General features: G+C 38.9%; 1 protein-coding gene across 5 annotated transcripts in view; it reads right to left on the bottom strand.

The window, feature by feature from the left end:
• LOC147339464 (C-myc promoter-binding protein-like) overlaps positions 1–14,222 on the bottom strand; it is an 86,750-nt gene that overhangs the window by 45,414 nt on the left and 27,114 nt on the right. For all 5 annotated transcript variants that reach the window (XM_086294465.1, XM_086294464.1, XM_086294467.1 and 2 more), the window contains 3 exons: positions 6,220–6,289; positions 3,635–3,804; positions 395–681 (listed from right to left, as the gene is read on the bottom strand). In XM_086294465.1, the coding sequence (XP_086150591.1) occupies positions 395–681; positions 3,635–3,804; positions 6,220–6,289 (527 nt within the window). The remainder of the gene's footprint in view (positions 1–394; positions 682–3,634; positions 3,805–6,219; positions 6,290–14,222) is intronic.

Genomic DNA, 14,222 nt, shown 5'->3' with positions numbered 1-14,222 from the left:
TAGGCAGCAGAATAATCCATCTGTTCAACCAGTAATGAGCAGGAGTGAAATACACAAAGCATGACTCTTCTGTTACACATTACCTTACCAGCAGAATTACAAGTATGTATCTGACCAAACACAATTTCTGTTCCCTTTTTTCTTCCTCCATGTGAGAAAAAAATTTATTTTCTCTTTTTCAACTCTAACATCAGGAAACACAGGTCCAGGTTCAGACACAATTAAAACTAAACTAATGACATATCTCAGCGTGACACCATGTAGCAAACTGCCAAAGAAAAGAGTTATATTTCCACAACCCAATCATTGTAGTCGCTAGAACACTAAATAATAACATGTTCAGCAACCAGAGCATACAATTTTTAAATGAAGAGAGAAAACACAGAGTACCCACTTCTCAATGGGCAGGGCATGAGGGCCTGAGATGGAGTAGCGATAGAGGAATGTGAGGAACTTGCGGAAAGCATCGAAGAAGGGCCAGTGAGAGAGCAGGCAGATACACTTGTTGGTGTAGACTGAGCGCGGGCTGCCGTTTGCGGTGCTGCTGGTGCCAGCGGCCATACAGCTGGAGGGAGAGGGTTTGTGAGGGTCGGGGATCAGGAGACCCAGCTGGGAGAGCTGCTGATCGGTCAGGCACTCCTGTGGGTAGGGCTCATAGAACTGAATGGCAGCACCGTAAACCTGGTAGAGGAGAAATAAAAACACAGGAAACCAGAAACAGTCTAAATACTTATATACCTCTGTGATGTGATAATGCCACAGTCAGACACTTTTCTTGGTTTAGATTTGCTTTTGAAAAGGATGCAAAAAAAGATTTTTGTAAATAATAATTGATCTGCCAGTGTTTCTGTGACTGGTTAATAAACTAAAAGAAAAAAAATCATGCCATTTGCAATTTTACATGCCCAACTTCACATCTTAAAATTACTTGCTTTATCTATCTGACCGCCTAAACTCAAAGATTTCATTTACACAATTCAGTCAGTGCTCATTGCAAATGTTGCAAATGAAAATCAACTAAAACCCATCAACCTATCAAAATAGTTCCCAACCACTTTATGCTAATCAGCCAATTAGTTCTGATAAGCCAGTCATTTTCTTTAGTATCTCCTCTCTCACTCACACAAGCAGACATACTGGCAAAACCTGAAAAAGTTGATTCTCAGCACACTGGCATACCAGCTTAGCATGTGAGATAGTGAAATTAAAATGTTCTTACATTAAAAATTTTCCTAACATAATAATAAAAAAAAAAAACCCACTTGAACAGTAATATCAACAGTTAAATTAGCCCACATCTTGTGCATCCTGTGAGTTGACTGAGGCAACACCGCACAGGTCACTGATGAAACATACAGCATGGGAATTGAGTTAAGCAGCGGTAAAGACCTATTGCAGTGCTTTGCCTCGAGGTTTCTTAGCATAATGTAAACTGTAATGGATTTTCTGCAGTTTATTTCTTTTTAGGACATCCAGTACCAAAATGAATGAATGCTGGCTCCTGCCCACCAGATTCTACAGCCTTTTCAGGGCGCAACGACAATCTAAAATGTCCTTGCTGTCCAGAAACTTTCCATCCAGTCTGTGTGTAGCTGTTTAACTTCTACTGATCATTGAAATGCCAACAGTGGTTCAAACAAACAGCAGTTAGCTGAGCTTTATAAATCTCCTCTGCTTCCTGGAAATATGAGACCTTCCCACAGATCAAAGCTAACGGGCTTATCAGCTGTGTTGCCTGTTTGGGTCCGTTTTTCACATTTTCCTCTGAAAGGAACTCAGGCCTTTGTTTGCCAATGAGTGGGTGTGTTTGCTTCTATGTACACACTGTGGTCAAAAATGAAGCCTTTTTATTAAAAAGCACTGTTTTCATTCTATGAATGTCTATGAATGACTTTCCTTCTTCCACCACAAAGTTTACGGTTTCATCCAGAAACAGAAAGCCAACTAGAAATAAAACTGGAGATTTGACACCTTTTAACTGACGATAAAGTTACAAAAAAAGTAGCAGAGACTGTGGTTATGGCAATAAATATAGAATATTTAACTTAGGCGTGATTGCTCAGTTATCAATGGAGTCTGCAGACTGCCAGAGTCCAGCTGGGTCTTCCTCTGACCTTGGCTAGTAAATGACAAGGCAGCAAACACACTGTCCTCACCAAATATCCCCCTTAGAGTCAACCTTCCAAACACACACACACAGAAACTTGACTCAGCAGCAACAGACCGAGAAGGGTTTGGCACTGCCAACTGCTGCTGACCTCTAACTGACCTTGTTCAGCAGAGCAAACGATTAAACAGTGGAAGGCTTTGGATGTTATTTGTTTTCAATCGTGATTGTTTTACCACATAATTCACTAATATGTGTCAATATGACACTAACCACAACTGGACACCATTCCAAACCCAGAGATCAGCACAGCAGGCCAGAGCTTGTGTTTAGATTTGGAAACCAAGGATGTGCCTGTGTGCCTGTTTGAAACTGGAATTGTGCTCCTCTGCTGATGTGTCAGTGAACCTCTGCCGGGTTTGTTTGCATAAATTTACCCTTTCTTCTTTAATAAAGAATTCAAGATAGAAAAAAGCAAAGTTGGGCAACCATAAAAAGATGGCTTGTTGAGAAAAATGAGTTTCCTTTGGACTCCACAGTCCAAAAACATGCACGTTTTAGGATAACTGGTGACTGTAACTTGGCTGTCTGTCTCTATGTCTTAGCACTTGTAACCTTATCTATGGGGAATACTCTCCAATATAAGACTGCTGCAGCCCATTTTGAAATCTGAAAAGCCCCTCCAGTCAACCCAGGCCTTTAACCGTGATCATCACACAAGTCTATTGATTTCTTGATTACTAAGGTCTATCTTGGAAAATTAAAACTGTCCCTCTTTTTGAAGTGTGCTATAAGTATTTGGATATTTTACTAATTCCTCAACATATCAAACTGTACGTATTGATGGATCAAAGTAAGTTTATATTACCCGCGTGAACAATGTTTACACCGCACAACACTATATTTTAGCCTTTATATAACTGGAATTGAAGGTAATAATGCCTCTTTTAAAGTGTGATATGATTTATGATGGGAAAATGCATGACTGGGATACTAAATATATCGGGTTACTGGTTTGATGTGCATATGTGTGAGAGAGTGACTCATTAACAGAAACAGAGTCTGCATTGTTGTGCCCTGAGAAGCAAAAGAAATAGCTCCATAAAAAGACAAAAGGAACAACCTTGTCCTTACAGTAGTGTTCAGGCATTTACTCTTCTAGTGAGCTGGTAGATTCTTTTTTGGGGGTGGGGGGGTGGGGTGGGGAGGCTGTTTTATTGTTGTGTTTTAATGCAAAGTTGCTGCCTTAAAATACAAAGCACTACATATGAGTTTATAAGGTTTTGGCAACATGCCTGACCTATTTTTACTTCTGGCATGCAGCACAATGTGGTTTTCTCGTGCCCTACTACAGTGTATGACTCTGTGGTCGTGTCAGCTGTACAGATGGCAGTTGAAGTCTGTTGATGAGGTCTAACAGTCAGTGGGAGGCTCTCAGATCCAATGCTGTTGCCAGAGAAGCTTGTAAGTCACCTGGATGAGTGAGAAATAAAGTAGTGTGGCCAAATATCCATTCATTTATCTCACCTTCTCTCCAGAGGCTCCGGTGAGGACAAAGGTGGAAAAAACAGGGAGGGAGTATTTGGTGTTAGCTGGCCAGCACTCAATTGTGGCCCCCATGGGAAGGCAGAAGAGAGGAACAGACTCTGGCAGAGGGAATGACTCATAGTCCTCCTCTGGATATCTGCTGAATAAACCTAACAGAAGGAAAAAAAGAAACAACAAAACCCCAAACAAACAACTGAGAACTCAATTTAGAGAGCAGCTGAGGGCAACAGCCTACTATGAATAACAATTACAAGCTAATGTGGATGCAAAATTGCCTTTCTAATAAGCTTAAAAGCAAACAAGTGCAATGTACTATAATCACAAAGATAATGTACAACTTTATCGAGGCAACGTGTCACTAGAAACGCCTGGCTTTGTAATAAGCAAACAGTCCTACATAATCGCACATTCAGACAATTAGTTACTGTCAGTGGACACAAATGAAGAACAATGAAGTACTGATTTTACTTTGGCACTTACTTAACTCTTGAGCTGCATCCAGCTTGATAAAGGATGATATGAACTAAGCGGTTACACAAAGAGCTTTACGATTTAAAGTTATGCCTTATTAGGAATGTGGACACTTCTGCTAGTTCAAGTAAATGACACTGCAAACACTTGCCAGCTACTTACTAAACAGTAGGGGTGGGGGAAAAAATCAATACTGTGTAGTATCGTGATATTTTGTTTGCTAATAATGTATCGATACAGGGACAGCAGAAATCGATATTTTGTTACAAAAAAAGTTTTTGTGGACTGGAACTCTTCAGAGCATGTTGATCCTTTTTCTGAGCAAGAATCCTGACATTCCTTCACTGTCCAAATGTGTTTAACTTGTTTTTTGGCAGCAATAAACATGACAGTTTACTTATTTTAATTTAAGACATGTTTTATTTTAATTAAGTTTAAAACTTTTTTTATTTAATGTTAAATTATATTTTGTTTTAATTTACTTTCAAATTCTTCAGTTGCTGAATGGGCTGCATAGTTTTCATAAATTGCATAGTTCAGAATAGCTATAATTGTACCAGATGGTTGCATTCAGTTAAGTTGGACTAGACTGTAATACAAACCGTTCAGTTTGTCAACAATAAAACTGACTGAAATGAGAGAAAGACTGAGTGCGAGGCTTTGATATTAGATAAAATGAATATTGATAAAGTTTACCTTTATGTACAGAATTTGAATGTCGCAAAATATTTTAAAAAATTGCAATAATATCGTATCGTGCGTTAAGTATTGTGATAATATCGTATCGTGGGATGTGAAAAACTGTGTCATATTCTTTTTAGTTGTGAAAACTGTGACGAGTACGATACAAACTGGTGAAGGTAAAGCTGAAAGTAAAAAGTTGTATTTTTAGAAACAATGGTTGTGGTGCTAAAGATAAACTTTTACTTTGAAAGCAAATGGCTTCCATTTGTTTGTGGTGTACTTTGCTAAGTCTCACCACAGCTTGGTGATGATCTTTAGCTTCATTTTTAGTCTCCTCCAAAAAATAAAATATAGCCCTTTAGCTGTGGTTGATGAGAATGCTGAAATAAACAGCAAATGTGCCACAGGAGCCAAATAATTTCTTGAAAATGGTTATTAAGCTCGGTTACACTGTAAAGTTTCACTGAATTATACAGGCAATCATTTTTTCTGTTAGTCTAATATATATATATTGGATTACAAAACTTTAACACTAAACGCACTAAAAGGAGGAGGGCCTTAGCAGTTCCCTGTGCTAAATACCCTACTACATTAGACACTCTGACTAATGTCCTGCTCCACAGCTATAAGTGCTCCTTCACATGTCATTTCTACATGAAAACCAAACATCCATCGCAGAACAAACTTATCTTTGCTCACATATGGATTAAACCTGAAGCTTGTTGCTTGGTGGATTTCCTTCCTGGCTTGAAGTGTTGAAAATAAGCATCATTTCTGTGAGCTGACTCATCCAAAGCATTAGATAATATCGCTTCACAGTCTGCTGCATATTCACAACACAACAAAACGTCAGCAAGTCTGAGACTCAGCCAAACCCGGCGACTCTGAGCCAATAGTGTTATCAGAAAATCTTATGTCAGTGTTTTTGAAATGGGGAAGACACACAGTATTTAATGTGGCATAATCACCACCTTACATGTAAATATATGCTAACCATTAACTCCCTAGCAGGGAATAATGTTGGCATGCAGAGGCTTATCACTTCACTTCAATTCTTGTTTAAACAAGCCGAATTGCAAGCATTACTGTAGCAGAGTGCCCTCCTGCAGCCAGTGCAGAATACGCTTGTCTCAACATCACTACACCAACACAGTTACAGCGAATATAGAAACAACCGATATGCAATAAACAGTTAGGACTTCGACAATTTATTATTCATAAAAGAGTGGGTAACTTTCTAAATGCATTGCAAAATCCACTCTGACTAGTCAAATTTTTCTCACCCACAATGCAAATAATTTGGCAGAAGAGAAAGATACCTACAGACAACATACCATTTGATTTCTTAGAGGTTCACATCAGTATTTGGATCTGTGTGCACTGACAGTTATCAGATTAAAAAGGCTTACCTGCTTTGTACGCTATTGTGTTGGTTTTGGCCACAGACTTCTTGTAACACAGGTAGACTGAGGATCCCCACTGAAAACAAGAGCAGAAAACAGGTCATACTGTTATCCTCTGGGTCATCTTAGGGCCAATCAGGATCAAAACGCATCAAAATCTCATCTGGGCTCGCATTCCACTTAATCCTTTTCAGAACTGCAATTCTTTCAAACAACTAACAACAAGCACTATTTAAGTGTTTTTATTGTGCAGCACAGTATCAGCCTAGGATCTGTTCTCTGTATGTGGATAGCCATAAAATCAAACTTGCTCCCATCATGTTTATTAAATGTAAACAAGATTAAATAATGGACCTAAACGGCAGAAGTGGCAGCCAACCGTGGCTGCAGCATTCCTGAGGGAGGACGCTGTTGTGATTAGTGCACTGATAATACTAAACATTTTCAGAGGAGACATACTGTATTGTCTCCACCAGCAATGTTTTGACCCTTTAGACTCTTTACGTTTGGAGAGTTACTGCTTTAGTCAGGAGAAGATACAGCAGATACACTAAGTATCGAATATGGCACCAATATTCAAAATAAATATATTTCTAAAGGTGCTACTGACATGAATTTCTCACCAGATGTTGGTAACGACCCATTTAATCTACACATGCAAAAAAAATCATAGTCATAGATCTCCATATATTAAGTCACATGTAATAACTAAAGAAATCTTTAGATTTATTTGCATAGATTTCTATTTATTTCCTAAAGCGAATGGTCTTACTTTGCTGAAACCTTCAAAACGACTTTTGCTTGCAACAGCTTTTGTCCAGATTAGAGGTGGGGAAGAGAAAGCCGAAGCAAAATCTGAATAAAGAACATCATAAACTGTTGACCCTTACATTTAGGAGATCTGGGTGTTCTGTTACTCTGTAGGGGGCATTTCGCTTGTATGGTCTAGTTAATTTGTGTGCCTTTAATTTATGGGCTATAAACAGTGCTATCTGAACTCCAGGGGGGCACACCAATAAAACCACTGCACCTATAATAACCTATATAAGATAAGTCGCTATGCCTCGAAAGAACTAAGTTCAATTTCAGCACATCTATGTTCTTCCACTTCCACGCAGTCTACAAAGTTAGATGGTTAAAAATCTAACTTCAGTGTGGTATGGTAGGACATGGTTAATGTCTCTGAATCAATAGAGTCCTCAATGGACACATCTCTGGCTTTGATTACATTAACAGCTTAGTAGGACACTAATGGCTTGCAACACAATACTTCCTGGTGCAAAAATAAAGCTAAAAGAAAATCCATTAGGCCCTCATTCTGTGCAATATTCAGACTCTCCAAAACCATCCAGGGGCTAGTTCTGTCCAGCAGGCTGGGTATTTCACACCTCTGCCTTAGAGGTTTGGAAATTAGTTCTGAGTGATCACATCACTGGTCTTTATCACAACACTTACAGGAGATTTTCCACTTGTGTGTCACTGTGTTAGATATTGTGCTTCATGAGAACACCAAAGACAGTAATATCTCACTCTGACTCGGTTTCCCAGACAAGTGTCATTTGGAACAATGCTGAGTGTAGAACTGTGTGTAAAATAAGTGGTAGAGCAGGTCATCTACTGATTGGAAGGTTGGTGGTTCGATTCCTGGCTTCCCCTAGTCTGCATGTCAAATATCCTTGGGCAATATACTAACCCCAAATTGCTCTCCGGATGCATCCATCGGAGTATGAGTGTGTGTGAATGTTAGTTAGAAAGCACCTACAAAAATCTGCTGGTGTGAATGGGTGAATGCACAAGTTGTGTAAAGCGCTTTGAGTGCTCAGAAGAGTAGAAAAGCGCTATATAAGAACCAGTCCATTTACATAACATCTGCCTGCCGATAAATCCGTCATGCTCTAAGTACTACGTACCATAAGTAAAGAATATCATCATTCATTGTTTTTCTTTAACTAAGGTCATTCTTGGGTAAATCCTAAAGGAATTAAATAAATAAAGTGCAATGCAAATTTTTTGTACTTTTGGGCATTTTGTATCAGTTATACTCCAATTAATTTAAAAGACCAAATATATTACATTTCTATACTTTTTAAATAAATATAAATATAAAATATAAAATAAATAAATGTGAATATATAAGTCAAGCCAGACTCTTGTGAAACCATTAGCATGTGAAGAGAGGCAATGATGCATCATATACACAAACATGAAAAGTTGTCCCTGTGAGAAAAAGCTGGATTCCGACACACAGTAGACAAATAACTTAAGTAGAAGTATAAACACTTGTGTTAAAATACTATGGTAAAAGTTAAAGTACTGATTTGAAATTCTAGTAAATAATGTAATGAAAGTACAGCTCTAGTACTCAAAGTATAAGAGTAAAAAGTAGCTCTTTGAACGACATTTCTGCCAACGATTGTTATGTAAAATGGACTGAACTTCATGTCATATTAAAATAATAATATTTAAAAAAATATTGGTAAATGTGAATGCAAACTGTATTTCCACTTAAACTCTAATTCTAATGAATGTGCTTAGCTTTAACATCTTTTATGCAGTACAAAAGCAGAGAAAATTGGAATTTAAAAAAAGCTCTGGGTGACTTTGCCTCCAGATCTAAACAGAATAAGGTGTACAGTGAGGGATGAGGGAAGCAGGTGGGAGAACCCTTAACCCTTAGTGGTGGAGTGTGTGGAAAAGAATCACTTAGAAGTAACTCACAATAATTTGAGCACAAGCAGATTTTATGTCCAGGTTGTGATCAGCTGCACTATGCTGCTAGGTCTTTGTGAATTTATCCAACTGAGTTCAACAAAATATAAGCAGATGTTACATGAGTTCATGTCACCCACCCTACATGGATACCTGCTAATACTTGTTGAGCTTTTAGTTAAAATGCATTTGAAAGTATCTGCCACTCAAAATTTTTTTACTTCTTTTGTGCTCACTCCTGTAGCATTAGCTGGATGGTAAAGTACAGTGACTACGACTTGCGGACATCTGCACCAAAAGTATGTTTCCAGATTTTTCCCTTCAACAAATGTTACATATAATAGTAACATATAGTATAGTACAACAAATGATGCATAAATTGGTTCATCTCTACCTGTGTGACAAGCACCATAATACACCAATAGGATTGTCTTCTAAGGTTTTTATTCCCTCCGTTTAGGCAAAAATTGATCTGGTGATTAGTGATGGGAAATAATACCCACACACACAAAATGTCTTGAACCTAAGGTAGGAAGGCTTTTTGAAAACTAAGGAGTAGTAAGAAGAGATATTTGTGTTTAAAAGTGAGGGAGTATAAGTACAAACACTGTCAAAAAAAACAAACAAATGCTCAAGTAGATACAGATACCTAAAAATTCTATGTAAGAATCTTATTGTGGTGGAGGTGTGGTCCCTGGCTCGGCTGCAGGGGAGGAGTGGTGCAGTGAGCTCAATGGGGCGGTGCTGGGGAGGCAGGTGAGAACACAGCTGGTGGCGTTTGGTCTGATGACAGTTTCTTCCCCTTTTTCGTGAGACGGGAGAGGAGCGGAGGGGAGCTTTGGAACAGCTGAGACCTGAGCGGACCAGACTGTGAACTGTCACAATAAGCAAACCCATAAATAAACGTGACATCTCGCTATACCGATCTGTGTGTGTGTGAAGTGCATTTTACACTTATTAAGGTACAGCACCAAACTTTTTGTACTTTATTACTTCCTACCTCTAAGGATGCTTCCAAAGTTTAATAAAAATATTTAACAGGACATCACATTCTGCTTCAGGCACTAAAAGTCTATAGATTAATGAACTAGGAAATTTCAGGACACATGCAGCCACAAACAGCACCTTGAAGGGGATTGCCTATTCTAAGAAATGCCAAATGTAGACCTCGCTGACACTGCAACGACTTTTACAGTAATTTAGTCTGTGTGTGTGTGTGTGTGTGTGTGTGTGTGTGTGTGTGTGTGTGTGTGTGTGTGAGAGAGAGAGACTGTGTGTGGTTGCATTGGTGGGTGAGAGAGAGAAGCAGAACAACATAAAAAGAATATGACAGGAAAGTGAACAGAGCACAAATACTGGGTGTGGAGAAACTGAAATGCAGAAGCAGACAACATCTAGCTCAAGGGGCTTCACTATATGAAAAAAAAAACTATATTAAGAAAACACACGCACACACAGCATTGAAAAAACCTTCATGAGGCATTTTGATGGTTCTCCATAATTAGATGTACTAGCCAATTGGAGCACCTTACATGAAGGCAGAGAATTCTCTTCAAAATACTGAAATACACATTTAACTAGAAAAAAAAACAATAAACAGATGAGATGGCTTTCACTCCACAACATGTGTCAGCACAATAAAGAAAAAAAAAACAAAAAACACAGAAGTTTGACTTGAAAAGAATGACTTAAAATCTTTTATCACATGACAGTATGAGAAGAAAAAAAAAGCTCAGAACCATCTTGTATTGCTGACAAGTTTCACACCAAAGCTTTAAGAGACTTAAAATGAGACAGCAGAGTGAAGTTGAGGATTCAAGACTTATGACTAAATGTCTTAGCATTTCAGGTGACGGCCTGACAGCACGAGCAACCATCTGCTGAATTCAAAATGTCATAGAGTACCTTCAGAAAGGGAAAAAAATCCACATTCAGTTGTTAAGAACTGTTTGTTTGTTTTTTAAATTACAAGTTATTCTGTTTTGAAGAATATGACATTATTGGGTTTACCCAGTTGCTCTCGACCTGCACCTATCATCTACTTTTCCTGTTGTTAAAAATCCAACAACACTACCATCAACATTTGCATTGGCATATTTAGACTAAAATGGCTCATTCCCATTCAAATATTTGGTTTATACTTTTAACTTATGTTTGCTTCCAGTTTACACTTTCTGTATCTTACCCTCTTTATGCTGATGTCATTCGTTCTGTTAGGTCTTTCAAACTAATCTTCCTCCTCAATAGCTGAGGTCTGTGGTTTTGAGTGTGTGTTGCTATTTTTATTTGTGTGCAACTTGTACATAAAGTTCAAAATGTTTGTTACACTTTAGTATTTGTGTCTTTAGCACAAAAATGAAAGATGCTACATCTCAAGGAGATTTCCTTCATATATAAATAAATGGCCTGTAATGAGTGCGCTGGATAATCCTGTTGCTTTAACCAACTGGGTTCTTTACTCTAAAGAACTAAAGAAATCAGTGATGTTAGGGCTGGGCGATATGGCCTAAAATTCATATCGCGATATAATTTGAAGCATGTGCGGTAACGATATATATACGATATATATCGCAATATATTCTTTTCTTCTGTATAACGTATTTTCCACACTATAAGGCACACTTAAAATCCTTTAATTTTCTCAAAAATCGACAGTGTGCCTTATGTATGAATTCTGGTTGTGCTTACTGACCTCGAACAGATTTCTGCATGCAGAAATCTGTTAAAAAATGTTTTAGTACAACTTTGATAAGCTGCACTGCTTGATAGATTGTCAGAGCATTACGGCTGCCATAGTGAGGAGCTTCGCGGAGTAATCTGGGTCCAAAACTCCGTCCATTCAGGTCCCAAAGTCAAAGGCTAAGGGCTAAAAACGGTCTAAATTATTTCATCTTTAATTAAATCATCAGCGTTGCTGCTTTATCGGGTGTAACAATTAAGTTTTACATCCATGCATCCATGAAAACAGAATTTATTAAATTTAACAGGAAGTTAGCTCGCTAGTTTACACCTAAACATTTCATACCATGTTCTGACTGAGAGATTTTTGAAACTAATTCAAACGTACAGCTCTGCTACCACTTCCAACATAAATGAAGACAGAAAACTAAACAGCAGTGCCGTTTGTAGGGTTACTAAAGTTGGACTACCTGGGGCCCGTTCTTCGTACCTCGCTAAGTAAGTTAGCTGGATTAGATTGTTGACGATTTCGCGTGATCTTGGATCGTTCGGTTCCCCGAAGCTCATCCGGGACTTGCTGCCATAGCAACAGAGCCGTAAGCGTAAACCTGCTCGGGAGCAGGTTCACTTTATGTAAACAGGATTAGATCGCGGCCACGCAGGTATGTCCGCTTCATTTATACGAAAGCAACAGCGATATTCCACCACTGTTTCACCATAAATAAATATTATCAATGTAACTAAAGATAATGCAGCACTTGATCCTTTTATTGATGTCACACAGATACATACAGGTCATTTCCTAAAAAAGGGAAATGTACTATTAACATTCTATTACATGTATGTGATTATTACAGATGTAATTCATATTTCACAGTAGTAATTGCAAATTACTTTGTGTAATCAAGATGAGAGACCACGGCTATAAAAGCGAAGGTGGATTTGGGAAGCCTGTCGCAGCCATGTCCTGTCCGTATACGCGAGCAGCCCATTGCGGAAGGTGCAAGATTGATAAGGAGAGTTTTCAGAATTCAGCGTATATTGCGGGACAGAGAGGATCCTTTAGCTCAGCGCGACAGTGTGCTCATTGAGAGATATCGATATTCCCGTGAGGGTATTATTTACTTAACTAACTTGTTGACGAGGGGGTGCAGGACCACCACCTGTCTTTTTTTTGCTCTGCCCTTTTCTTGGTTGCTGTTATGAACAAACAAACAGATTATTTCAGGGTCTCTTTCCTAGAGACGAAAAGCAATATAAGTGATAAATATTACCATTCTGTAGCATATTCTTATATTCCACTTTTACTTGTTCCCATGTTCTAGTGGGTCCTGTTGTGGCTCTAATGTGTAAGGGGATATAATATAACATAATATAATGTAATATAATATTGGATAATATAGTGTAATACAGTAAATTTACCCTACCGCCTACTGGTGTTGGCCAGAGGGGCCGATGGCGTGATATGGCAGCCTGGCTTCTGTCAGTCTGCCCCAGGGCAGCTGTGGCTACAACTGTAGCTGCCTCCACCAGTGTGTGAATGTGAGAGTGATTGAATAGTGGCATTGTAAAGCGCTTTGGGTGCCTTGAAAAGCGCTATATCAATCCACTCCATTATTATTGTTATTATTAAATTACTTACGAGTTTAATTTGTCAGCAACTTTCTGCCAGCCCTCTCTCCTTGCTTTTGCAGCCTTTGCAGTGTTCCCTTGCGTTCTGATTAAACTCTGAAACTCCTGAAATCCCTCAATCAAGAGTTCTTGCTCTGCTGCCGAAAAATACCGAGCGCGCTCCTTCGACATTTTCGCCGACCAATCAGAGGGTTGCCGATCAATGTTTCTACTATCGATGCGTAGCCCCTTTTACGACACCCAGTGATCTCACATTACTTCATCCAGCTGTACTAATCGTCAACAGCAGGTGAGTTCGGAGAACCGGATTAGCGAGCTCACGGTTAGCGCGATGATTTGGTCTTGGATGTGTCATTTGATCTTGGATGTAGTAAGCGACGTACGAAGAACGGGCCCCTGGTATATAATGTTGTGCTACGTGATTGCTAGCAACACAGCTATTTTAGCATAACATTAGCACAGTGAAGCCGGAGGATGAACACCAACTTTTTTTCCACTCGATAAAAGTTAACGTGAGGGATTCTGGTGGTCAGGGACAAATGCAATCGCATAGCAGGACGCTATACACGGGCCAAACTTCAGTCAGGAGAACAACTGAGATTATTCATCCACAATACGAGGTTAGTTATTAATATACTGCAACAACATGGGAATAGAGCAGCTGCGAGAGAATTCAACATTAATGAATCAATGTTACGGAAGTGGAGGAAGCGCAGTTTTTGGTTTTCCCCATATTTCAAAAGTGCTTCATCTCTTTGCTATGACTGTCGCCCGGCATAATTTGCAGATGATAATGGTTGTAGCCGCTGCGATGCTTTCGACCAAAACAGACGCAGCTTGATGACATCATCAACATGTGCTATCGCGATAGAGCGATATAGTCAAAATCTCTATCGTTGGCCAAATTTATATCATTTATATCGTATATCGTTTATATCACCCACCCCTGAGTGATGTATTCCTCTATTCCTCACCAGTTTCTCCCTTAC

Source organism: Aulonocara sp. 'chitande type north' Nkhata Bay, linkage group LG1, assembly GCF_057382095.1.
Source record: "Aulonocara sp. 'chitande type north' Nkhata Bay isolate Kocher_YH1m ecotype deep benthic linkage group LG1, A_spYH_male_GT1.1, whole genome shotgun sequence".
Lineage (NCBI taxonomy): Eukaryota > Metazoa > Chordata > Actinopteri > Cichliformes > Cichlidae > Aulonocara > Aulonocara sp. 'chitande type north' Nkhata Bay.
This window is presented reverse-complemented; position numbering and strand designations above follow the sequence as displayed.